This window comes from Phalacrocorax carbo, chromosome 1, assembly GCF_963921805.1.
Source record: "Phalacrocorax carbo chromosome 1, bPhaCar2.1, whole genome shotgun sequence".
Classification (NCBI taxonomy): Eukaryota; Metazoa; Chordata; class Aves; order Suliformes; family Phalacrocoracidae; genus Phalacrocorax; species Phalacrocorax carbo.
Genome location: NC_087513.1, coordinates 50,127,317 through 50,152,333, shown reverse-complemented (window position 1 = coordinate 50,152,333; position 25,017 = coordinate 50,127,317). Strand labels below are relative to the sequence as shown.

Genomic DNA, 25,017 nt, shown 5'->3' with positions numbered 1-25,017 from the left:
ACAGGATCCCTTTTTCTTGCTGCATGCCTTTAAGTGAAGAAACTAAATGGAGACAAGTGGTAAAACAATTTGATGGGAAATGTCCTCCTTTTTAAAAATGTATCAGCCTTATTATAACAAGACAAAGTTATAAACCCTTTACTAATGTGCCACCATATTGAAGAAGACGTTATTTTTCTGAGGCCATTTTAGTTTCCTTTCTGGAGTCTTTGTATTTAGAACCTTCATGTGCACTTGTCTGGACATGCTGAAAGGCTGTGTACTGCAGGCAGAGTAACATCGTCTGTTGTTTAGGGAGGTGCCTAGCTTAAGGTATTATCGGAGTACTAGAACTATTTGAGTTTCAGAAAGGTCTCACAAAGGGCAGTATAAGTGGTCAAGTGCTTGACCACCAGAGCAACCTATTATGGTAAAGAAAGTGAACTCTCACTAGCCTTGAGCTATACCTTTTTGCTCCCCTCTTTTGCATTGTTGGTAATATGAATGGGCACTATATGTATACATATTTTATAGATTGTCGTATACAGTTGTTCTGATGCCCGTGCCTCAGACATAGTAGGGGTGTCTTTCTCATTCCTTTCTCATCTTACATGTCACCATTTCCCAGAACCCTTTCAGAGGCTGTTTTTATTCTGATCTAAAAAAAGTTTCTGCTCCTAGTTTAAAAAAAATTTTTTCCTTTACTCTTTCAACTTTTTAAGATAAGCCTTTTTGTTTGCTTTACTTGGTTACTGCTGTTTAAATATTTGTTTCTCCTAACAACTTGAAGGATTTTCTCCCCAATTTAGACTTAAAGATAGGAGTCCAGATTCTGCTTCTAATTCCATAGTCTTTTGGAGGCTTGCCACTGTCTTAAGTGCATAGTATTTGGGCTTAAAATATAGTTGTATTTGCATACAAGTCCCACAAATGTATTTGCTCGTGAATTTTAGAACACCAAGGAGTTTTTGATCCTGAGGAGAGCGATGAGCCTACTGCTTCCCACAAGAAGAGCTCCCAACAACAGCTTCAAACAGGGAGACTATTGCTAATTGCAGAAACTCTTTGGCACATGGCTGTGTTTGTTAGTACAAGGTTTTGGCTGTGTTCAGCTTAGATTTACCACTATTAAAGTTTTGAGAAGTTTTGGGCTGAAAATTTGTCTGTAGCTGAGAAGGCAATCTTTTTCACTGAAAAGGAAAGCATTATTTTTGCAAGGCTTTGTAGATACTGCAAAAATACCTGGTACACAGTCTTAGAAGCTCACAGGAATATTTCCTTGTCGTATGTTTTTCAGGAAAGATCTTACCAAGAAGTAAAACACCAGCTCCAGGTACAAACAGAGTCTGTAGCTAAAGAGAGGAATGAATTGAAAAACTCACTGGAAAAAAAGGAGGGGGTAAGCCGTACGCTTGGTTTCAAAAACCTATAAACCAATAATAATAAATATTTAAAAGATTAGTTTTCAGTCTCACATGCTGGGACTGATGAGGGGTAAAGAGGTTGCAGTTCTTAAATTGTAACCTACCTGGGACACTGAAATGAGGTGATACTAAACATTTCCTAGATGTTAGTATGAATCTTTAAAATGCAGGTTTTACTTCTACCTTTCTGTCCCCCGCATACCTTAGGGGGTATTTTAGCCCCTCAGGTTTTTTGATTAGCGAAACAGTTACTTGGTATTACCAGGTCCTAATTTTTTTTTCATACTTTCATACAATAAAAGTTGTTATCTCATATCCTTAGGTCTGTTTTAGTCTTGGGCCTAATCAGTATGTGCTCTGTGTGGTTGGCAGGCCATTTTCAGATATCCTTGAAAGATTTGGTTGCTTTTGCAAACTTGTGTAAGTCACTTGCCTGTGACTGCATAAGGGCATAAGGACCAAAGGTGGTACTTTTTGAAGATGAGCATTCAGACTGCAAAATCATGTAGTCCAGCTGGCAGCCTGAAGGCCAAATCCGCTTTTGTGGCTTTCTTTACCCAAGCTGTCACCTGTTCCCTAAAGGAATCAGAAAAGATATGATAAGTGGACACATTTTGATGGACTGTGATAGACTCTTACTAACTGAAAGAGGGTTTGTGGATGTGCAGCTGTGATGGTAATTGCTCTGTGACTGCTGCTGCTGCTGCCCTGGCTCCTCTCTTGTTCAGCAGGAGCATTATGATGCTCTGTGGTAAGTGCAGGAAGATGAGTTTGATACCTGCTGCAGTTGGCAGCAGGAGAGCCCAAACCACTGCTGGCTTGAGAAAAGTTGCCTGCTCTTAATTTTGAATGGTGAAACAAGACTGCGTTTGCTCTAAGGGTAGAAAAATGGGAATAACATGATTTTAATGTGTCATAGTAGCTCTTAAAATGTACTTGCCACTGTTTGACCACCTACCTCTGAAGCAGAAGGTAGCAGCAGTGGCATTGTGGGCTGGTCTGGTTCTTTGTATGAGAAATAACAGTAGCACACTAGGAAACAGTTTCCTGCGAATAATCTGCACCTCTTTGTAAAAACATAAGAGTGGGCAAACTGGCTCAGAAGAAAGGCATAGCTTGATATCTGGTCTTTGGCAGAGGAAGATAGCAGATGCCTAGAGAAAAGTAGAGTAGAGAAGCCTTTCAGATTCCTTCAGTCAAGGGATTCTCCTCAATTTCTAACAGTCTTTTGGGAGCTGATTTCCTGAAGCTGTATCTTCAGCTTTAACAGCTTTGACCAGTTTTTCATCTGTGAAATGGTCTGTTTGCTTTTTGAACTACATAATTTGTCATCCACACGGTTCATTAGGCAGTGTCACATAATTTAAATTAAAATTATGTACAGTTATTTCATATTTTTGAATATAGATATCTAGGCAGTTGTCGATAGAGCTTGATTCAGCACGAGCGCAAGTACTGGAAATTCAGGGTCTTCTGAAGGAGAAAGAAAAAAGTGAGCAACATCTCCAGGGAAAGCTGAGAGAGTTAAAGGAATCTTTTGAGCAAAAGAAAAAGCATAGTGAGACACTGCAAGCTGAATTAAAAACTGCCCTTTTGGAAAAGGTAAGACTGGCCTCTCTTACTCCTTTAACAAAATTAAAGTAAATTTCTCTGATAAATGCTACAACTTCTGTGTCAGTATCTCTGTGGTAAACAGCTGTTTGCTGTAGTATTGTTGGAAATTATAAGGTCAGGGTGTGGAAACAAGGTCTTGAGATGCTGTTGGAGATAGAAACAACATCAATAACAATAAAGTAAAAAGAACTAGTGTTGAAATATGTATTCTGTAGGAACTGAGTTTCGATACAGTGATAAAAACAGCTAGATTGAATGTGTTTATTTCGCTTCAGGAGGCAAGAGCTGCCATTTTCTTGTAAAGCAGTAGAATTTTGTGAGAGTAGTTTAAACAAACTCTGCGGTGTTTTGGAACATCCATGGCAGTTTTAAACCAAGTCTTCTCTTATACCAAAAGAATTTATCTGAGTGACAGTATGAAACTCATAAACCATAATGGAAAGAGTTGAAATGTCTTACAATATTAGGGAGTGTTGTGTTGTGTGCCATGAACTGTTAAATTTTGCTCCAGCTTTGGCTGACCTATGCTACATGGTCATATTTGTGATTTAGTCAGTGTGTGGAAACTTTAGGACTTGGAAACATTATTTAGAATTTTAATGTTTGGTCTTAATGTGTTTCAACTAGTCTTTTGACATGAATTAAAGTTTGTTGTTAAATCAGTTACAAAATATTGTAAAATCACAAACATCAGATTACTGAACTGCTATTTTGTAAGTGGAAAAAATCTCATAGTGCAATAGAAATGCAGTTTACTGAAATGATTAAGCTTACTTTACTGTCTGTAACTTTAATTGAAACTTTCTATGCTTCTGTTTCAGGCAGAACTGGAGAATAAACTGCAACAACAGTCAATTTTGTCAGCACAGGAGCTTAAAGCAGAGAAAGTCAAGCTAGCAGACTTACAGAAGACCCATGAAAAACATAAGGAAAACATGGAGAAGCTGCAGCTGGACCTTTATGGGAAAGAGTCCGAGCTGCTGGCAACGAGGCAAGACCTTAAGGTACTTACAGTCATTTTAATGTCGTACGTAACTTAGTATATCTGTTTATATTCATTTTGAAGACCAAGAAACAGTGCAAGAGCTGTATAGGCAGAAAAAAAAGTCTTCTGCTGTATATAGAACTTAGTGCTGTTCAGTCCCTTCCCCTGAGACAAAGCACATCTTGAAACTAATTTAAAGCCAAGGGTATTTGCCAGTTCACCTGTAATACCCTTGTGCTTGTGCAGCAGCAAAGTGAAAGATGAATTATTTTTCTCTTCTTTTAAGAGTTAATTTTTTGTGTTGCTTTTTCTTGTTGTATATTGTAGCTTTCCATTAATTTAAACAGGATAGCTAATTAGGGCATAGCTTCTGCCAGCATGTGAGTAATCACTATCTTCTAGATGATTCAACTACAATTTTAGTAACTAGTCTTTTCCCATGTCCTTGCCCCTTCTGCTTCTTCCTGGCTGATTGTAGACGTTCAGAGATGTCAAACTAATAGAAACAGTAGGTTTAGGGACATGCCTGGAATGCAAGCGTCCAAACCTAGTTATTGAAGTTTTTGCTACTCCTAAGCTGAATTGATCTGATTTGGTATTAGGGCACAGTGCCTTCAAAGAGGAATTGCTGGGAGTTAAGTCAGTCAGCAAAGGTGTTTTTTGTCCTTTTTTTCTGCCCACCTCCTTCATGTCAGTGCTAGGCCAATGCTCCGGTTAGTCCCAGGACATACTGTGCTGCAGAGACTGAATGTCTACTGGCAGGATGTGTAGCGTTGGCACTTTTCCCTTCAGATGAATCCTGCTGCTGCTTTGTCTGTGTCTGTCTGACACTGTTCTAGGCTTTTCTGGAGTGTATGGAGAGAAATAGGCACTTTCGAAGGAGAGATCGTTTGGTCTGTTTTAGATGTCGGCTTCTGTTTGCTTCATTACGTATAAAGGGAGCCTTTGGTGGTGACTTAGATTTCATCGCTCCCTTTCACCTGTCCCAGTGGAGGCCTTCCAGTCCCACCACTGAGTCGTTAAAGGTCTTGTACCCATTTCAGATAGGCCTGTGTGAGCTCTGGAGCCCTAGCCAAACTCCAGGTTCAAGGTTATTCTAAGAAAAAGGTAACTAGCTCCTTTACATATAGGCCATTGGAGTTTTATTAATCCTACTCCTCCTCTGTAGCATTTAGATTACCTGCCATGTTTCCCTGTAGATTACAGAAGCTTTACTTTCAGTGCATCTTGGTTTAATCACTGTTTTAAATTGTGAAGGACCTCAACACGATTAACAAGGCAACGGTGGTTTAAACATACTCTTTCTTACAGTTAGTTACTTATAGCACATGTAACTTTGTGAGTTAATATCCTGCAGTGCATTTAGATCAACATTTGGTAATGCAATGACCTGTAAAAGCATTGGATGTGCTCAGTAACTGGATTTTTTGGTATAGTTTTTATCTAACTATCGCTTGTTGCAAAAATAGCTCTGAATAAGTATTATTAAACTAGCTTGAGGACCTCTAGTTCTGGCAAGTATAAAATAGGAAAGTAGACGTCCCACATGCTTTTAAACCTGCATGGGGGTGGTAGCAAGGGAGAGAGAGAACATCCATGCAAAAAGGTAAAATAAGGTGACGGCAACAGGAAAACAAGATTTTCAAGATGAGCAGTCAGGTAACTTGATTTATTATGTAAGTCTCCATGGAGCATAGAGAGCCTGAGGAAGATTAGGGTTCTCAGTACTGAAGTGATGTACCAACTTAGAGGCTGTTTGCTTGATTTAGAATCTTTTAAAAAAACCCATATATTAATTAGGATCAGTGAGGTCTGCCTACCACCACTTTTTTTTCCTGTAAAATGTAGTAGATGGAAAATGTAGGGAGCTGATCTTTAATTGTGGATAGGCTCCCTCATTACAATGTTAATCTAGAGAAGCAGTTGATAACTTGTCTTTGAAGACTGCAGACGAAAAAATGTGTTCAGAAAGCCTCAGCATTATAATGTTAGTCTTGACAGCTGAATATCAAAATGCCACTCAGGTCAGAAGAACTTTATGGCAGAGTTTCACAGTCCAATTCAAAGACAGCTGTCTGGATTATGTTTTGCCTTGGGTGAGTTACTTAATAAAAGTAGATAATTTGAGCCAGAGCTATGGATTTTGATTAAAGTTTGGAACTGAAGCTGATGGGTGGACTGGGGTTCAGGTTGGTCTTAATCTCATTAGTAGGCAGTAGCAAAAGTTTTAAAACTTGTATGTAAGGTGGGCTTGGGTGTCTTTCAGTGTAGGATTTTTAGCGGAGATGTGAACTTCCTGCACAGCTGTGATGAGTTGGCACAGTTTGAAGCCCAGCATTGACCAGGACAGCCATGGCCAGGCCGTATCATGAGATCCTAGTAATGCTAGGTTTTCTTTAATTAAAAATACTACAGGGGAAAACTTAAATATTCTCACGTGGTGCAGCTCCGTGCTTATTGGTGAGGCCAAAGTTTCAGGTGTGGGAATAGATCATAAAAGGCTGTACAGCGTATGGGTGACATGAGTAGTGTGGGAGGTCTAGTTCCTGGGAGAGGATGGTGGGAGTTGGGCCATACACAGAGCACCATCTGCTGGCATCTGTTCGGAATATCACTGCTGGGATTGCTGGCTCATCTCCGGCTGGGAGACAGAGGCGTGACTGGAAAGTGAGCAAATGCTTCAGTGAAGTTTTGCAATTGGAGATACTGCACCGCATGAGAGAGAGATGCAGAGTGGGCAGCTGCTCTCCGGAGTGCTGTCAGCATGGCTGAATCCTAGTTTCTGGTTCAATAGCAGAAGATTCGAGCTATGTAGCTGTAGCCAGATGCAAACCCTGAAGCTGTAAGTCTTGCAGAGGAAAAGTGAGAAGTGTTGTAACAAATTTGAAGTGAGAACGTAGTTATAACTTTATGGATAGTATTTTACTGCAGATTTACCTCGGTTTAAAAATGCATCATCTGTAACAGTAAATACACTCACACATTTTTGTTTCTGTGACTGGAAAAGGAAATTGGGTAGGATTTGAGTGTTTGCTTGTAAAAGCTATAATTTTTTATAAAGAATACAACTAAATACTTTTTGTGTATATACATACAAACATATATAAATATATATGTGTCTATATATAATATATAATATATGAATATTTTTTGTATATACACGTGTAATACTTAATGGGTTTTTTCTGTGGAAAAGACATTTTTTATATAAAAGAGTTAATAAAAATGCAGAACTTATTTTTGCTTTGATTTTAAGTTAGTGCAAGCATACTTTTGTGAATCCTGCTCTCCTGAGCTCTGCCAAGTATCCTTCAGTCTTGGCATTTGTGCTCTTTGTAGTCAGTCCTGGTTTCCTCTGTGTTCTCAAAAGAATGTTTCTTTGCCTCCAATATTGGCATCGCTGTCAGTATATCTTCAATGGACGTTTTGGGACAATATTCATGCTGCCAAACCTCAGGTCTGTAAGTCAGGAGCCTAAGTTGCCTAGAGTCAGTCTAACCCTTCTAGGGAGGGAAGAGAGATTGGTTAGCATCTGTAAATAATTTCATGTCTCTCCTTGTGGACTGGGATCAGGGAGCAAGCACACAGACTAAAACGCTCATTTGTGCGCCTCACTTAAGTGGAGTGAATCCAGGTCTTACCACCCAGTTGGGACCAGTCCTGCTGTTGGCATTTCTATTTGCACTGCAATAGCCCAAGCTGCAGTGAATCAGACTGAGATATCTTCTTATATTTTTATTTATTTATTCAAACTCTATACCAGTCATCCTAGCATCTGTTTTTATTTACAAAAATAAGTACAGTTTGGCATCTTTTGTTCTCTATCTTTTCCTTGTGTTTGGTTTTTGTCTGTCATCCTAAAGACCGATCTCATGACTGAGGGTATCTTGTTGGGAGAACACTTATCGTATTCTGGGACCAATGGCAAAACTGAATGGTAATTAAATAAGGTAAAAGGCATCAGATATTTTGAGAGGTGACTTTATGTTGAAGGTATGAGCTCCTCAGCAGTCCCAAAAAATCAGGCTGAGTTATGGTCTCAGTGGAGACTGGGCCAGGAGCAGTGATAGTAACTGGAATGTTTAACCATATGCCAGAAGATTTCTGCAAAGGATGATGTGAGGGACTTTTGAGCAAAGCAGAAAGAAAGGTATAAATAGATAGAAAGTTTACTTACTGTTAAAATTATATTAGTTTCCCAATAAAGGTAGGTAGCATCATTATTAATCAGAGCACAATTAAGAGGCATTTGTTTATGTAAGCTATAGTATGCTAAACTGTATGTAAAATTCCAAGTCTCTTATATTACAAACTCAGTGAATTATAGAAATGTTTGTGCACAATACAGTGCAGAGTCGGCTGAATACTGGCTCCCTTTATAAGAACACTTAGGATTGTCTCAGCTTAGGCATAGTTGCAATGAGATAACCTGTCCAGTGTAGACACTTGGTTGGGGGTGGGGGTGTGCGAAAGAAGAGTATCCCCTATGTGAGGCTTTTAATTTGGGTGTCACTATCCACTTAATCAAATTTCATCATCCTGTGTTAACAAATTGGTTGTAACCACATTTCTTCTACTGGAAACAAATTTTAATAAAAGCTGTGGCTTCATTATATGTCTTTCCAAATCTGCAGAGACTATTGGGTTTTCCTGTGAAGATGTTATGTGATGATGCTACACCTCCCATCCTTTCTCATTGTTAGGAAAGTATGGTACTCTGCTGCCCGCGGCAGAGCAGAGAGGGATGATTTTGCTTTCTGAAAGACCCACCCTGCTGAAAGCTTGAAATTGCAAAAGCACCTCTTACTTCGCTTAAAAAAAATTCTGAGTTAACACCTTGCGAATTGTTAAGTGGTAAACTCTAATAGCTCAGAAAGCAAATAAAATAATTTGTCTGCAAATTAATTTTAAAAGCCAGCGTGAGTTTTTAAAGAGCCACTGGGGTGGTTGAAAATGCAGTTGAATCAGCAGTGTTCCATCATTGGTGTTTCAAACTAAGTCTGACTCTGCAGGCAAAATACTTTAGACATTACAAGGGAGGGTTAGGAGGCATCAGAATCAATTTGTGTTGAAATCAACACAGGAGTGCCTAAAGCATATGCATAATTAAGTGAAGTCAAAGCTGAGCTTATTGTTCCTTTTAAAATCACTAACCTTCAACAAGAGGTTTGATTAGGATTTAAGTAAGAGCTTCAAAAATAATTTATCTCCAAAGAGTTTAAATCCTTACTGGTGCACTGAAGGTGATAAATTTATTACTAATAATAAATCTCCTCACCTCGCATTCTGCATCTTAGCATCCAAAATTTCAGTAAAAACCCAGTATTTTGGGGGAGTGTAAGATGAGTTTGGTATTTTAATTTCTCACTGGTTCTTTGTGAAAGAACATGCTTCTAAGTGGAGCTATAGTCCTTGCCGAAGCCAAAGGCTTTAAAAAATGTAACCTCCAGAATACTAACTCAAGAAGAACCCCAAAGTTTGACTTTGCTGTGAGCAAATAGAATGAGCCTTGGGTGCAAGTTCTAGGTTGTTTCTTGAGTTTTTGCAACCTGTTGTAGAGATATAAATGCAAGTTGTTCTTCTAGGTAATGGGGAGAGTTGGAGGCAAATTAAAATATAATCTGTAGCAGATTTTGATGGATGTTTAAATTTTGTGTTTAAAATGCTGATGCAGCTGAGACCATGAAATGTTTTGTCCTGATATTAGCATTTTTAGGTTGTACATTTCACTTCAGGATTGTAAAAAATTTTACAGTTGTCTGAGCACTAGCTTCATTAAGTCATTGGTAAAAAAATAGCATTGAATGACTTCTGAAATCTTCACGGTATTGTTTCACTGCCTCTTAAGTAACAGCTGTCTGGAGTTATAGAGCAGTTGATTCGCCCCAAGATTAAAATGAATTTGTGTGAACAAATTAAAGTTCAATCTCTTTCATCAGTCACCTTTCATTTTCTGCCCTTTTGTCTGTCTTCACCTTTTCTTTGTGGAAGGATGCAAGCTGGAATATGTGTAAGGTATTGCTGCTGGAAGTGGTACTGGGGTAGTTCCTTTTTACTTTACTTATGAGGCTAACCTCATAACCTAGATGTTTCTGTAACTATGCTTTGTCAACATCTGAAGCTAAATGTTGCATGCTGGATAACAATTTCTCCATGTGGAAAATGTTTAAGTGGCTGTTTCGTATCTGAAGCTTTTATACTGACAGATAATTTGCAGAACTCTCTTTGTAATTAGTCCACAGAAGAAAAACTGGCTCTAGCTCAAGAAGAATTAGTTTCCAGCAGAAATCGAATTGCTAGCAATAATCAGCAGATTCAGGAACTGAAGAAAGCAAAGTCTGCACTGGAGCAGGACGCATCAAAGAAGGAGCAGCAGCTGGGTGAGAAGACCAAAATGTTACAGGATCTTCAGAATGACAGGGTAAATGCCTCTGTCTTTTGAAATCTTCACATAGACATACCCACCCCATGCAGGCACCCTTTATTAATATCTGTTACATCTGTTAACTAGGGGTATTTTGAGGGCATAGCACTACTGTAGTGCATAGCAATGGCAGTTTTACTGAACCTCTGGTGGAAAGACTTTTAAAAGACTGTTGAAGTGAATTTGGTTAGAAATTAGGCTGTTAATTTGTTCTAAGTGCCTGGAGAGGTGGAAAAATGTTATTAGTTTTAAATCTAAAACTGCAAGCATGTTGCTAATTGTTTGCACTATGAACTGTGGATAGAGATATGTGACAGTTGTTTCCCCTTAATTACAAAGCCTCCAAGTAGGTTTTGGACCCTGGATGCTTTTTTTATAAACTTTTTTTTTTATTTTGTGAACTTAAGAAGTAACTTTTCTAGCACTTTTTACTTCTCTTCAAGATTTTGAAAGAAAAAGACTTGGCTAATGAAAAATGTAAAACAACAGAGCTCCAAGAAATAAGGAGTAGACTTGAAAAAGAAAGTGCCACACTGAGTGAAGAGCTTAGAGCCTGCAAGCAAGAATTTGAGAAGGTATACTAAGACAAACTGAGTCTTCAAGTGTTTGGTTTTCTGATAAGATATATGTGCCTAATCAGTAGATGTTATCTGGAATGGCTTTGCAAAGGTGGTTGCTGTAAATATTGGTATTACAAGTAAGGGAAGCAAAGCACAGATTTCATTGAGGTTCCTGAGTGATGCTGACTTGATTAGTGATAATCCTGGAGCACCAGTGCCCAGTGGTCTTAGCCAGGTGGACCACATAACTCATCGCAGCTTTAAGATGGGTTGTATGTCCTGGCTTTTCTTCTGTTCCCGTGTAGATTCACTGTGCGTACCCTTGCTTGGCTATTCTGAAGTGCAGAAAAGATGTCCAAAAGTGTCATGAATGCAAAGTTTCCCAGATATTCTAGGCACATCTGTTACTTCTCAAGGATGTGTGGTAGAGTTGAAACTCCCTTGATGTGCTGTGGTTTCTTAAAATGTCTTAAAAAGTCACAGTTGGAGAAGAAACAATGTCAGGAGCCTCATAAAAGACTCTCTTCCAAAATCGTAACAATCGAATGACCTTTCTAAAGGGTAAAAGTTTGGAGGCTTTAATTAAATAATTTTTAGTCCTCAGTAGAACAACCTATTTCTTGCCACATTCTGTGTGCTTAATTTTTTAGTCTCTGTAGAAACAAACACTCCTAAAAGGCTGTAGTTTTGTGTTTTCCATAATATACTATTAGTAGTTATATTTGCATCTGTTAAGCACACAGGATTTAATCTGCTGCACAAGCATAAATGAAGGTGCAGTCCCTATACACTAATAAAAAGAAAGTAACGTGATATCTTATGAGTTTCAGATGTTCTTTTGTTCTCCAGTGTTTAGAAAATGGTCTCTTATTTTTAGATAGAAGTCTGTACTTTGTTTCTGTCAAGCAATCTATGCCCAGTGCTTTCTTGGATGTTGGGGAAAGGTTACAATTCTCGTCATTCCTAAAATCTCTACTCTAAAGATGAAAATTTATACAGATGTATATAAAATATGTGCACACCAATGGCAGCTTAATATTCATCTCTTGATCTCCCTACAAGCAATGAGACTAAACCAGAAATTGTCTCCTAAAGGCTTATACTCTGTTTCCCATCTGCTACCAAGGAATGGATAGATATGCTTCTAAAGGGCATCCCCCTGGCCTCAGGATATGTTCTGTTGCTGTCTTTGGTTTGATTTTAATTTGTGACACGAATTTTGATTTATGGAAAACTGGCAACCCCTGACAGTCTGTTAGTACCTGAATGCTTGGCTATGTAATTTTAAGGAAAATTATTCCTATAAATTTAACTAACTATTCTACTTCAGGAGTTTTTTTTACATTTTATTGCAGCAGAACAAGTAAAACTAATGTTTAAAACCAAATGTATCATTCTACTTGCTTAAAACATAAGGTGATTATTTATACATTTAAGACTAATAGAAACTAGCTTTCTTCCATCAACATTTGGTTTTCACATTGACATCACGATACTTTTAACCTTATTATTGCAACCAGCGAACACTGTGAAGTATATTTTAGAACAGACTCTAGGAAGTGACAGTGGATGTATCTTTTCAGAGAACTGTAGAAAATAGTCCGACAGAGCTTCCACTACTTCAGTAGAAATATACATTAAATTTGTTTGAAAAATTGAATGTTGTTCGATATAGGTATAAGTTTAAAATCTTTGATCATTAAAATCACTGATACTTTGTGCTATAAAATCATCCTTTCTTCCAGTGATAGCTAAAAATTATTGCTGTCCCCTTCTTGGAAAGAATTACAGTAGTTTTGAATTTAAATAATATGCACTTTCAGTGTTGATACTTTAACTTTGACCTCTGTATCCTAACAGGAGGTGGCAAATCTCAAGGATGCAAAACAGCTATTGATTCAACAGAAATTGGAGCTGCAAGGCAAAATAGATAATATGAATTTGGCTCTGGAACAGGAGAAAAAAACCCATCAAGCTGTCAAAGATCAGCTGAAAAAGAGAGAAGAGGAACTGAAGAAAGAATATGCTGAAATTGAAGCTAAACTGGTTAGTATGTTAAAGAGTATAAGACTTGTTTTGTGAACACGCCTTTGGATTCTTTGGTGGCAGAGAGGAAGCATAGAGTTGACTTTAGTTTCACATTACATTAATTTTTAAATTACAAGGTCAGAAATCTTTGAGGCATTTAGTGGTGTAGGAATAGTCAGTGGGATGACAGCCTGTGTAATAGAGTTTGTTGGTTAACAGTAAGATTCTTTGCCTCATTTAAGTGTAGGGAATAGGGAAAGAATACTTGGAAGGTTGTTTTTCATTGTTCCATTGTTTTCTTAGCACACAGAGGAAAAAGAGAAAGAAGAAGAAAAACGGAAACATGAGGAAAAGGAGACCAAGCTCAACATGCAGGTCACAGCTCTCAATGAAAACCTGGCTACCATGAAGAAAGAGTGGCAAAGCAGTCAGAGGCGAGTGAGCGAGCTGGAGAAACAGACCGATGATTTACGTGGGGACATTGCCGTCTTGGAAGCAACAGTGCAGAATAATCAGGATGAGAGAAGAGCGTTGCTGGAGAGGTAAGCTATGGTCATGATGATGTGGAAGTCTAGTTTGGGAGATGAACAGCCTCACACTGAAAACCTGTTTCAGTTGATTAAGGATTCTGTGTGCATGCTTTATTTATTTATGAACGCGTTTGTTCATAGTGCCTGGGCTGTGAGTGCAGATTCCAGAGCTGTCCCTGCCAAAGCACAACGAAGGGTGTTGGGAACAAGCTGTGCTCTTTGTGGGCTTTGACAGGGTGACCATGTTGTAGTAAATCAGGCAGGCTTATCAGGACCTTACTTATCACCAAAGCCACAGCTCTGTGCTTGTTCTCGAAGATTTACGTCTACCTGTAAAAGCCTTCTAAATCCATTGGGCTCTTCTGAACTTCGAGGTATGTAGGTTGTAGCTTCTCATCTCATCTGTTGCATGAACCTTGCAAGGCCTGGCAGAGAGAGCTTCTCTTACCTGAGTTAACTATCCTTCTCCATCAGTCTGAGGCCTTGAATCAGTCAGAGTAGATGCAGTAGTCATCCAGAAGCCTGGAAAGCCTGGAAGAGACTGCTTAGTGCCTTCAGTAACACAGAATTTGCTTAGGGACTTCTAGGTATGCCCACTGCTGAATATTAGGAGACAGAATCTGTAACTGGATTAAGTAGGCTAAGGTTCACATGAGACATTTTCTTCCTCCTGAAAACCTACAGTCTTCTTTTATCCAGTTCTGCTGTTGTTTCTACAATCTATTTAAGTCTTAGATAAGCAGAGCTTTCCTTCAGGCAGCAGGAGGCATGCAAGGCAGTGGGAGTTATCTGAAAGCAGTCACTACAAGGGTAGAAGAAACACCTGTGAGACAGGAAATTTCCTTCATCCTTATTTCCTGACCTGTTTGGTGAAGGCAGAGTGAAAAACTTTTTTCGATGATGTCAATCTTGCTGATTTGGTTTTTGAGCAGTAGACCTTGGGAAAGGATGGGATGAGTTAAGTGAGATCTTTCTGTGGCAATCTGTGTGTGTTCAGCCATACTGTGCTGAACTCATCCAGTAGCCATTTACAGTTTGGCAGAAAAAAACCCTTTGAAATTTGGCTTTCAACAGTTAACTGAATTTCAGCTGATGGGAGGTAGCCTTGCTAAAAGAAAAAGGTTTTTTTTTCTGCTCCATTGTCTGACCTGATCTGCTGCAGCTAGTTTGTCAGAGTGTCCCATTGCACAGGGGTACCTACTGGGGCTTGTTGTTGATGGACTGCATTCAGTGCTGTCCCTGGTTTTGGGAATAACTCCAGGTATTAATAAGACACAGATATTTGGGAGCAATGCCAGAAAATCTTAACTGATTGTTACAACAGAACATTTTTCCAGTCAAGCCATCCAAGAACTTTTCACAGCAAGGATATTTCTGGCTGGATTTTATGAGTGGCTTCTCAGACATGACAACCTGCCCAAAGGAGGCAGTGTACATTGCCTTATATGCTTTGAGCTGACTATTTACTGTTTTTCTTCAGGTGTATAAAAAGTGAGGGAGAAATCGAAAAGCTTCAAGCCAAACTTGTAGAAACGAAGAAAAAGCTGGACAACACTACTGCTGCAATGCAGGAACTTGGTCGAGAAAACCAGTCATTACAGGTATAATTTGATTTGAAGCAATTAAATCTGTTGATTCTCTGTGTGAGAACTTATGAGAATTTCAAGTTTGTGCCAGACTGATGGTGAGCTGCCTTTCCAGAGTGATTAGGATGTTATGCTTGTGGTGTACGAGGGCCATATTGCTGTCTGTGGGTTCTTAAATCTGCTCATAGTTTTGAAACTTGGAAGATTTTTCTTTCTGAACAAATATAAGTTCTCAGTATCTTGGCAGAATTGGTGCTTTTATACGGCACTGGCTAGTGTGTGCAGTGAAAATAGAGGAAACTGGTAGGAATTAGATGTGCATTTAAAAAAACTGCTTTTTTTTATGTCTTCTGTATAGATCAAACACACTCAAGCTCTCAACAGGAAGTGGGCAGAAGACAATGAGGTACAGAATTGTATGGCCTGTGGAAAAGGCTTTTCGGTGACAGTGAGAAGGGTAGGTGTGTCTTACTGTGTGTTTGTGGGCATTTTCTTTTTATATTGATTTTAAACTCTTCGATAGGATGCAAACTTCAGGAAACGGCCTTAATAGTGCTGCGATACTCAGGACATCTCACAGTACAGTTATTGCTTGTAGTACCTTGATTATTAAAAATAAAGTTTGTGAAGCTTACCTTATTTATGATTCTTTTGCCATTTTAACAACATGAGTTTATGAACAGTGTTAAAATAGTTCAATCCCCTAAGCAAGCAAAATTACACTGTTGTAAGGGTATCTACTGTAAACTTATTCATAACCAGTCTGAATTGGATTTACAGGTATAAAAGGAATGTAACTTTATTGAAATTAGATATATGTGAAAATATGAGGCATCAGCATGATCTGGTGCTTTGTGACTACATATTTCTAAACACTAACTAGACATGGAACAGAAGGAACAACTGGATGTGTTTTAGGTCTGTAGTCAGACCTTTGTGAAAACAGCTGTGGTCAGCTAAGGTGTTAGCATCCCTCAGCTGGCAGGGTCTGCCCTTCAGAGATTATCGTCTCTGGAACAAGTGGCTTGGCAATGAAGTAAGTGAGGGGTATTCATGAGGTTCGTTTTGCACTGCTTCCTGGCTTGGTCTTAGGTGGCTCTCCCTGCCCTGCATTATTTCAGTGATGTTCTTTGGGTAGCCTTTGAACAAAGGCTGCTGGATCCTTTGATTCAAGGATACTTCTCAATGTGAAAGTAGGTAGTTACAGGTAAGAAGAACATGTTTTATGTGAACAGAAGAAGTTCAAGAGGAGAAATTCAAGAGGAGGATGAACTTCAACCTGTTCATTTCTGAAAATTATATAGTCTCCTGACTCAGTGAAGGGCTTCTGAATATTTTGCTCCTATACCCTTTAGGAAGGATTTGCTCCTATGCTCTTTTGTGTGCTGTGTAACTACTATTTAAAATTCAAACTAACTTCTGAAACATAAAAGCTGAGTTGACATAGTAATGATCTCTTAGTGATCGATGCCCTGTCATTCATGTTCAGCATGTATGTTTCTTTTCTTTCACAGCATCACTGTAGACAGTGTGGAAATATCTTCTGTGCCGAGTGTTCAGCAAAGAATGCCTTAACTCCTTCTTCTAAGAAGCCTGTCCGAGTCTGTGACACTTGCTTTAATGACTTGCAAGGATAACTGGCTATCGTGAGTGACATGTTACACTAAAATTTATATTTTCTGTTGATGCACTTCATTCAGCACTCAGACTACTATTCAGTTTGGACAATGATTGTAACACTTGGCAAAATTTAGTATATTTTAAAATGTTTATTGATACCAAGTAAAACTATTGTATTTTTTGTGAGACATGGGCTCAGATCATCCATAGCTTATTGCCATTTATCCTGGAAAGAACTTCTATGTCTAGATTAGAAATACCCAGTTACTTGTAAATAAAGTTTAAACAGAGGAGTAACAATGTATTTTTTTATCTTTTATTTTTTTGTTCAAGAGAAACAGCGTTTATGTGATATTGCAGTTTATTCTTGTTTCCTTCAAAGCAAAAGGAAGATGCAAAAACTTGTGAGAACTTTGTGTATCAAATGTTGCTGTAAAAGCATAACTAATTGTTTCATTTGATTGCATATTTGATGTTCTTTATAACCGCTTGTGATTTTGTTTTCCTTCTATCTGGTTCTTGGACTTATCTCTCTAAAGAGTGAACTCCACAGTGAGGGTAATGGCTGGACTTGACTCCAACTCAGTTTTATTTGCCCACTTAGAACTCGGTAGCATCAGCACCCGAGTCCTTATCCAGCTACAGCACTTGGATACTGGAACATCTTTACACACACTGTATTGCATAGTTTCTGTGTGTGTGTGTGTCTGAGAGAGAGCCTGTGTGAACAAATGATGAGACAAAGTTTAGCTGGCATTGTGGGAATATTACATAATACATTACAATAATCCATCCCATATTGATTGATTTAACTTTTATATATTCAGTTGATGGATTTTAATATTCCAGAAATCTTTATATGTGGGTTTTAAAAAGCAAACAAACAATACTGGTAGTAGCCTGGCATCTCTCCCCAGCTTGTACCCTGGAAGCCCTGAGAGGTTCTTGTGGTTCTAAGGGATGTCCAGCCCTTCCATGCTAGGTATCCTACTAAGAAAAAACTCTTTTTTGAGACTGCTGCAGTTTATCTGACCTTTTATTCTGTCCCTTCCCTCAGCCTTTGGTGGAAGAAGCTGAACTCCTGCTACACCTAACAAAACCTCAGTTTTCCGGTGGTCCTTCTGACCCCGCATTAGCTGGGGAGTCTTGAATGTTATGCTAGTTACATGATTTAGTCTGCTCAGAATGGTGGTGTGAATCTCCTGCTACAGGCTTAGTTTAAGCCAAACAGCTCTAAATAAGAGGCATATGTGTGTATGTCTTTTAAATACTTATTCGTATTTTCTTTTCTGTACTTGCAACACAGGTTTCTTGTAGAGTTTATGTAGGTTCCCAACTTCTTTTCTGTTGTGATTTTATTTACACCTGTTTGTTCTTGCCTGTCTGTCTCTAACTTTTCTTCCCCTTGTATCCAGTATTTCAAAACCGTTATTGCTTCTGAGTGGGGGTTATTTAGGGACCCTTTGTCTTAAAATCCCTAATAAATTTCCACCACCTCAAGCCCTTCTGTGTCTTACAAAATTTTGCCAGCCGTTCAGAGAAAAGAACTGTGTCCTGAGTTCCTCTACTTCTTGCCTGAGGTAAGGAATTGAATTCTGTCACAATGATGGAAGCTTAGCCATCGTTAGGCAGGTTTGTTTGCTTTTATCTATTGACAGCTCTATATGTGAATGAAGAAGAGTCTCTTTTATGAAAAATGTCTAGTCCTGATAAACTCTCCAGTGAACAAACTTAATCCCTCTTCTCCACAAGTAGTGATATATATGTTTCATATCCCTTCTTAGCCTACCTGTCTAGTTCTACATTTGCAGCCTCAAGGAGTCTTCCTTAGGGAGTTGTCTTAGATTCTTATTTCCCAAAAGCCAGCTGAATTATGTAACTGGTTCTCCTCGCTGTAAAAGGGTTTGGGATACAGCTGTGGTTTATGTGAAATACTGACCTGCTTTTCTGGTTCGAACTTGAGAGTTGCTTGCTCAGAAGAAACAATTGCTGCAACGATTCTGTATGAACAGAGCCTCTGGACTCGCTGCTTCTCCTCGTCAGTGTAACTGTCTGGCATAAGAATCTTTTGAATAGAAAATACGAACGAAATCTCTGCCTCTGGGAATTTTTTTTCTACTTATTTATTGAGATAATCCGAAGAGTTTGCTTTTGAGCCTTTCTTGGTCTGACACATCACTTCAGAAGCATGGGAAAAGTAAATATGCGACAGTCATGCTCCAGCCTGGATGTTCTCTGCCCTGTTGCATAACACATGGAGCCTCGTGCTGCTCTCAGGATGAAGGACGACCACGTGGAGGGGAAGGGATTTTGAGAGGGAAGAGAGAAGCTTCTCGCCACTGCACAAGGACAAAATGCATGAGGCGCGTGATCTCTCAGGGGGAGCTAGGAAAATGTTTAAAAGACTCGCTTGTGTTCAGTCATTTTTGCTTTTGAATGGGAATGTGTGAAACCTGAAGAGAGGGCTCTGCAGTAAAGAGGAAGTGGCAGAAGCTCTAGTAGGGTTGTTCTTAATTTAGCCTTCTGGGATTCCTTTGTGTGAAGACAAGCAGAGTCACCTCACTCACCTGGCTGCTGAAGCAGTGCAGTTGGTTGACCATAGATCAGACCTTGTTCTGGAGCTCCTCAGCTTCAGGGGCAAAACCAGCTCGATTTCTGAAGGTTGGTTTTTGCTGATCAGTTTATATGACCAACTTCTCAAGGGGATGGAAATGCTTTTCAGATACACATTTGCAAAAAGAAGGATTGTTAAGATCTGGAGGAGCAGTGCTAGGGTAGAAGCTTTTGTGGTTGAGCTTTGAGTCTGTAGTGATAGGTCAGGATTTCTACAGCTTTTCACTGGAGTAAATTTACAACTCCATTGCTAAATCTTACGCACCTTCTTTTGTGCTTATGATTCTTAGTTGTGGTCTGTATTTGTTGACAAGTTGATGGTATAGTTAGACCCTATAATGGTCTTGACCTCACTGCCAGGTTGAAAGTTAAGCTCGGTAAAGTGACCTATGAGATAAATAATAAGGGAAACTGGAAGGTGAAAAGCTTTGTATTTGTAAATATGCTTACAGAGTCTGACTGTTTTGATGGGCATGTTTCCGTAGGAATGTGGGGTTTTGTTACGCTGATTTAAAGTATAAATAATAGTTACTAGACTTTTTACTAGGTTTTCCTTTTACCATGCTGAGTTAAAGGATTCCAGACAAAATAGCTTAATGCACTGATTTTGCACACTGCAAACACAGAAACAGAGGGAGGAAAAACTAATAAAATGGCAGAAGAGACTGGAACCTTGGAAGCGGAGGATGCACAGTGCTGTGCTTTAACTGCCTCTAGCAAGAACCAGATTGCTCTGATTCACAGAGGAGAGGCCACTATAGAGCAAGAGCTGGAAATAATCGTAAAAACAGCGCTCAAACCAGTAGATGTGTGGGATCCTCAAGCTGCCTTTGATTACTAGCCATTATCATGGCATCAGGAATGGGGCAGTGAAGTGTGGGGTTTATTCCTGAAACTGTCCCCTCTGCCGAACACTCCATCCATGTTCAGAATTGTTGGGGGAGCAGAATATAAAAGACCAGCTGCTACACGGGCTGAGACGAGCTACATAGGCAATTGGAAAAGTGTAAAGGATAGTCTTGTTAGGTACAGGGAGAGATTCTTTAACATCCTGGAGATCACCTCACTTCCCAAAGAGCCACAATCCCTTGTGTGGTTGCCTCCAAAATGCTGAATCCTACTGCTCTACTCCAGCCTCCTGTCAGCAATACATATTTCATACTTCCATCCTGCAACCCCTCTGAAGGCAGGTAGCGTCGCAGGGGTCAGTGGCAGGCTTTTGATCTTAGCTGGCCATGCTTCACTGTTATTTGTTTCTTCTCCGCATGTATTCCTTCCCTCCAGTAATCTTCCCCTTTCTGCAAAGGTTGAACAAAGAGGATAAAGTTAATGAGTCACAGCAGGAAAAGTTGCTGTCTGCAGATGAAGAGACAAAAAGAATTTTCTGCTGCAGCTTCCAACAGAGGCAAGAGCTTTAGAGGGATCTCGTTTTTCAGCTGGCTTCACTCTCTGGCACAAGAGTCTGAGGCTTTAGGGTACAGTGTGGGTTTTTCATCTGTTTTTGGAAGGTATCAAGTAACCAAGTTGCCATGGAGCATGGAGTGCTAGGTACACAAGAACAATGAATAACTGTTTGTGTTGGGTTTTGGATGATTAGGATTATTTGTGAAACCTCACTGGAAAAGCTTTCTGGGTGAAGCAAGAAGGGATTTGGGAGCAGAAGCATGAAGTAACGTTGCTGTGTTTGTATTATGTTAGCAAGAACAATTGAGTCTCTCATGCTAGATGTAAGAGAAGTGACATTCCTAAAGAAGGGACCGGGAAAACTCAAGTACTTTTCTGGATTGTTAAATGTCAGTTAAACATGAAGTAGGAACAAATGCTTGTTGCACAACTTAAAAAAAATTATGACCAGTACTAAGTGGCAGACAGAAAACTGCTGGAGCTTAAGTTCAAACAGAATATAAACTAAACTGTGCCAAGAGGAATGATACCATGGTTTGAGTATGTTGAAACTGATAAATTACTCCTCCAAGTACCGCCCCTCCCATTCTTCGAGGACTAGGAAACAACACTGTCATTTGCACTATGCACTTTTTGCTGTCTAACTGAATATAATCTACAGTAAGTGGAATGGTATAATTCGCATTGCATGTGTTAGCTGCAATCAATGGACAGAAGGTTCGTCTTCAGCTGGACTTCTCACTGTATTACATTTGGCCCCTTGCTATGTGAGGAGAATTGCACTCATAATTCCATTGTACCAAAAATGCAGTCATCATCTGAGAGCACATGTCACAAAAACCATGCAGTCATGCACATGTTGTCTTTGTAGAGCTTCATTTTAAGATATAAAATGAGAAAATGTGAATTTGATATATTTTAGGGGTCTTGCCAGTTGTCCAGTTCTTAATTTTTGAAGTCCTGACCTCAGCACTCTGTCTAGGATAAGTCTAAAGTTATTGTCCAACCACAGCTTCTCCAAAAGCACTAAGTGGTGTACTCTTCAAAAACAGCAATAATTGGATAGTAAAGTCTCTCCACGGAAACTCAGTTTTGGGGGTATTTTGGGGTGTGTTTTCTTTTTTTTTTTAAGGGGCACTGAATAAAGAGGTTTGCTTCTTTAGAGAAAACGTTAGATGCCACTTAAGATCACAGTAATGAAGAGGATAGGTACTAGTTAATGTAACAAACTCTGCCTTTTGTCTGTAGCTCACCACATACTATGCACTCGCTGTGCAGCAGATACAGGAGTATCTGCTCATTTGAAGATTACTGAAGCCTTGATAACCCTTTTGGATCAATGTTACTATGAAAGCAGAAGCCTGGTAGGCGTGTTTTCCAATTCCCCCTCCCTGCCCCCGACCTAAACTAAGAAGAAATTAATCTGTATTTCCTGCCCTTTTTCGGGTAAAGAGGGCTGGGAAAGTGTGTTCACTGTTATATGTCAACGGGCCAGTGCTGGCAGGTCCAGGCTCCTCACTGTTGGCTTTGTGGCAAAGTATTCCGTTGTATCACGCTAAAGCTTGATTCCTGGCATAAAAGGGATGTTTGAAAGAATGTCTCGCTAGGTTAGCAAATACCAGAACTTTTTATAGTAATGTGTCCAAAATGCTGCTTGTATAGGATTTGTCACTTTTGTAAGAAAAGAAAAAAAAAAAAAAATCACAAAAAAAAAATCACAGAACCCCACCATTTGATGCCGTTACATAAGATTTCATTTAAACTACCTCTCAGCGTGAAATTCAAACATTCGGTAAGTTTAATAAGGTTTGCTCACTGTCACATTATGTAAAAGTTATAGTAAATGCCAAAATTGCAAAAGTTTATCACCAAAAAGGACAAAAGTTAAGTCGTCTTTTTTGTGAGTTTGAAAGTATCCAATAGTTTCAAGTTACTGTAAACTCTGTTCTATTCTTTTGACTTCTGTAGTTTCAATCTTGCAAACTTTAGCTGCTGGACAGGAAATAAATCATAACCACAAGCTTTCATAATCACGGTCTGCTGGGTAAAAACAATTTTGTATGCAGCTATGTCATTTGGCTATAGATAGCCTCATTCTCCAAATGTACCATTAATTCAGTCTTCTTTTTATTCAGTACTTGAGATGCGAACTTAACGAATGGTATTCTGTAACGGATGCGTGCCAGAAATTACATTGTCTTGTTTGCCTCTTTTCTGAATTTGAATGATCCATTTATTATTGCAGATGTGAATATTGCTCATACAGCTTAATTTCTGTATAATTGTATAAAATATAAATGGAAAAAGTTTTAAGTTCTTACCCACTATTTAGAGATAATGTATTATAATAGCCTTATGTTGCAGTTTTACCTGCAGAGTACTGCACTTCTTTTAAACTGGATCATACCATCTCGGTAGGTGTAGATAGATATTTTTTTTTTTTTCTGCATGAGCGTGTTTAGATTTTGTTTCTTTCTAATTGAAGTTCAATTCTCCTAAGTTTTATTTTCAGTGTTTGTGTTTACTACTTGTGATCATGTAGTTGTGCCTTACATTGTGAAAGAATAGTCCAGCGTGCACTGTAATTCCTAAACTCTGCGATTTGGAAGGCGATTGTGGATTTGGATGAGAAGATGACACCATGATTCAACTAGTTCTGTATAAACTACGATGAAATGTTATTGAAATGTCATTTTTGTTTTCTAACCTGTTAAAGGAATGATTAATGACAATAAAGAGGAAAAATTAGACCTTTCTAATAGACCAGTTCCGTCATTCAAAACTACCTTGCCCCATTTCAGACAGCAGAGCTACTTTGAAATGGGGGATATGCTCTTGTACAAATGAACTGCTGGGAAGCCACACATCTAAGAAAATGCTCCAGTTTCTTAGACTTGGGAGCTGCAACAAAGGCCTTCATATTCCTCAGGACACAGTGATAATTATTGTTTTTCAAATCTCTTTTTTTCATGGGTTAAAGTCAGAGTATTTTTTCCATTCCCAGTAACTGCACAAGGCTGCTGCGTATCCTCTCTTCAACTGAAGTACTTCTCTCACTGGCTATGTTCAGACATCCCATTCAATGCAGACAGACAACTGGCATAACTGGAAGACTCCAAAGTAGCATTTGTTTTAGTCCTTTAGACTAATGAAGGGCTTGCTTGTCAGGTGGAGACCTTTCAGGGTTGAGCTGTGTTGCAGAGAGAAGCCAGGTGATTAATGTGTTTGATCAGTCCCATGGCAAAGCTACTGTTGAATTGTGGGTTTCAACAAAACAATGGGTTTAGCTATTGAAGCAGATCTTCCTAGGGGCTCTGTGTAGACAGTGGAGAAAGACTGGGAGAAGGTCTCCTCTGAAAGGCAATTTGAGTTGGGAAATTAATTTCTGCCTTGACTGCTTTCTGAGGCATCTTTTTCTCCAGACCACAGAAGAGCCTGTTGAGCATATGTCTCCCTAAAGACAGCATGTGTGCAAGTACTTCCTGCCCCTGGGGTGTCCTCCCTGGAGATGTGCTGGCCTCCAGGAAATACTGAGTCTCTGGGACTATTTGGTTGCCTGGTAAATGGGCAGACCTGCCTTAAGATTGTTCTGGCAAAAATACACAGAGTTGCAAAACACACATTCTCTTCTGCCAGTGCAGTGAGGTTCTGGTGAGGCACTGGGGGAGGAAGGGGGAGGCTGTGGTGCAGCATGCAGCTGGGATTGGGATCGGGGAGATTGAGCACAGCTGTGTAAACCAAGTTGGGGCTAAGTGGTTGCAGCTTGCGTGGTGGCCTGGAGCAGATCTGCTGTCTCCACTCTCTTCTGCTCTCCTGCCGTACACGTTCACCACTTGGCATGGAGCCTGGGCGGCTGATCCTTTCCCAAGAAGCTGTGACAAAAACTTGCCCATCACAGACACAAGGAGAAGAGCAGGAATGTGTACCACAGCGGCCTAGGCTGCGTCTTGGAAGGTGCTGAACCAGGTAAGTACGTACAGCCTCCAGACTGTAGCTTGTATGTACGGGTGAACCAGCTCAAGTGGATAAGACACAACACCACATCCTCATGGGTGGAGCTGGGGAGGAGCAGGGTTAGGGGTGACACTTGAACTCATGACTAATTTGATTGTGGAGTAGAGGTGAATGCAAAGTGATTGCTGACTTCCCGGTGAATAATGTGAACAACTGGAATGGCACTCCTACATTCTTCAGCATAGTCCTCATCTCTGTGGCTTCTCTGTTCGGTTCCCCCTGAAGTAATTTCTGTC

At 39.5% G+C, this 25,017-nt stretch overlaps 1 protein-coding gene across 2 annotated transcripts in view; it reads left to right on the top strand.

The window, feature by feature from the left end:
* EEA1 (early endosome antigen 1) overlaps positions 1 to 23,528 on the top strand; it is a 77,230-nt gene extending 53,702 nt beyond the window's left edge. For both annotated transcript variants that reach the window (XM_064450797.1, XM_064450791.1), the window contains 10 exons: positions 1,277 to 1,378; positions 2,811 to 3,005; positions 3,839 to 4,021; positions 10,238 to 10,423; positions 10,870 to 11,001; positions 12,847 to 13,032; positions 13,318 to 13,556; positions 15,025 to 15,145; positions 15,489 to 15,587; positions 16,645 to 23,528. In XM_064450797.1, the coding sequence (XP_064306867.1) occupies positions 1,277 to 1,378; positions 2,811 to 3,005; positions 3,839 to 4,021; positions 10,238 to 10,423; positions 10,870 to 11,001; positions 12,847 to 13,032; positions 13,318 to 13,556; positions 15,025 to 15,145; positions 15,489 to 15,587; positions 16,645 to 16,767 (1,566 nt within the window). In that variant the 3' untranslated portion in view covers positions 16,768 to 23,528. The remainder of the gene's footprint in view (positions 1 to 1,276; positions 1,379 to 2,810; positions 3,006 to 3,838; positions 4,022 to 10,237; positions 10,424 to 10,869; positions 11,002 to 12,846; positions 13,033 to 13,317; positions 13,557 to 15,024; positions 15,146 to 15,488; positions 15,588 to 16,644) is intronic.
* Positions 23,529 to 25,017: the final 1,489 nt, after the last annotated feature.